Source organism: Condylura cristata, unplaced genomic scaffold (assembly GCF_000260355.1).
Source record: "Condylura cristata isolate star-nosed mole 26May11 unplaced genomic scaffold, ConCri1.0 scaffold00015, whole genome shotgun sequence".
NCBI lineage: Eukaryota > Metazoa > Chordata > Mammalia > Eulipotyphla > Talpidae > Condylura > Condylura cristata.
Genome location: NW_004567116.1, coordinates 4,256,733 through 4,257,278, shown reverse-complemented (window position 1 = coordinate 4,257,278; position 546 = coordinate 4,256,733). Strand labels below are relative to the sequence as shown.

The window sequence follows — 546 nt, the reverse complement described above, 5'->3', positions numbered from 1 at the left end:
GGGGAAGTGGGGGGAGAGGGGCGGGAGGAGGAGAAGTGGGGGCCGGAGGGAAGGAGGGCGTGCGCGGATACTCGGAACATAGGGTCAAGCCAGGTAAAGTCACTCACTTGAGGGACAGTCGTGGGTCGCCATAAGGGGCGTAGGGTGAAATGTTTAGAATAAACTCCTTGGGAGGGTAGGAGCTCCATTTCTGCTGCACTGTGCTCTCATTGTTATTCCAAAAGTCTCTGTCTAGATCACTGGAGGGGCAGAGAGAGGGGAGAAAACAGGGAGATACAAGAAGAAACAAGAACTGCAAGTCCTGGGGGGGAGAGGGGGCAGGGCCGGCCGGCACCAGGGCGGGGCGGGGTCCGCTCCTGCAGGAGGAAGAGAGGTGGCAGCAGCCTGCACCAGCACGCGCCACGCACGCGCCACGCACAGGCGCACGGACATGTCCCACGCACGGGCACCACACACACATGCCACGCAAGGCGCCACGGACATGTCCCACGCACAGGCGCCATGCACAGGCGCCACGGACATGTCCCACGCACAGGCGCCACGCAC

The 546-nt window shown here is 62.8% G+C and overlaps 1 protein-coding gene across 1 annotated transcript in view; it reads right to left on the bottom strand.

Annotated features, from left to right (window-relative positions):
- SYT7 (synaptotagmin VII) overlaps positions 1-546 on the bottom strand; it is a 140,938-nt gene that overhangs the window by 24,175 nt on the left and 116,217 nt on the right. Inside the window, exon 5 of the mRNA XM_012725155.1 lies at positions 108-239. Within this exon, the coding sequence (XP_012580609.1) occupies positions 108-239 (132 nt within the window). The remainder of the gene's footprint in view (positions 1-107; positions 240-546) is intronic.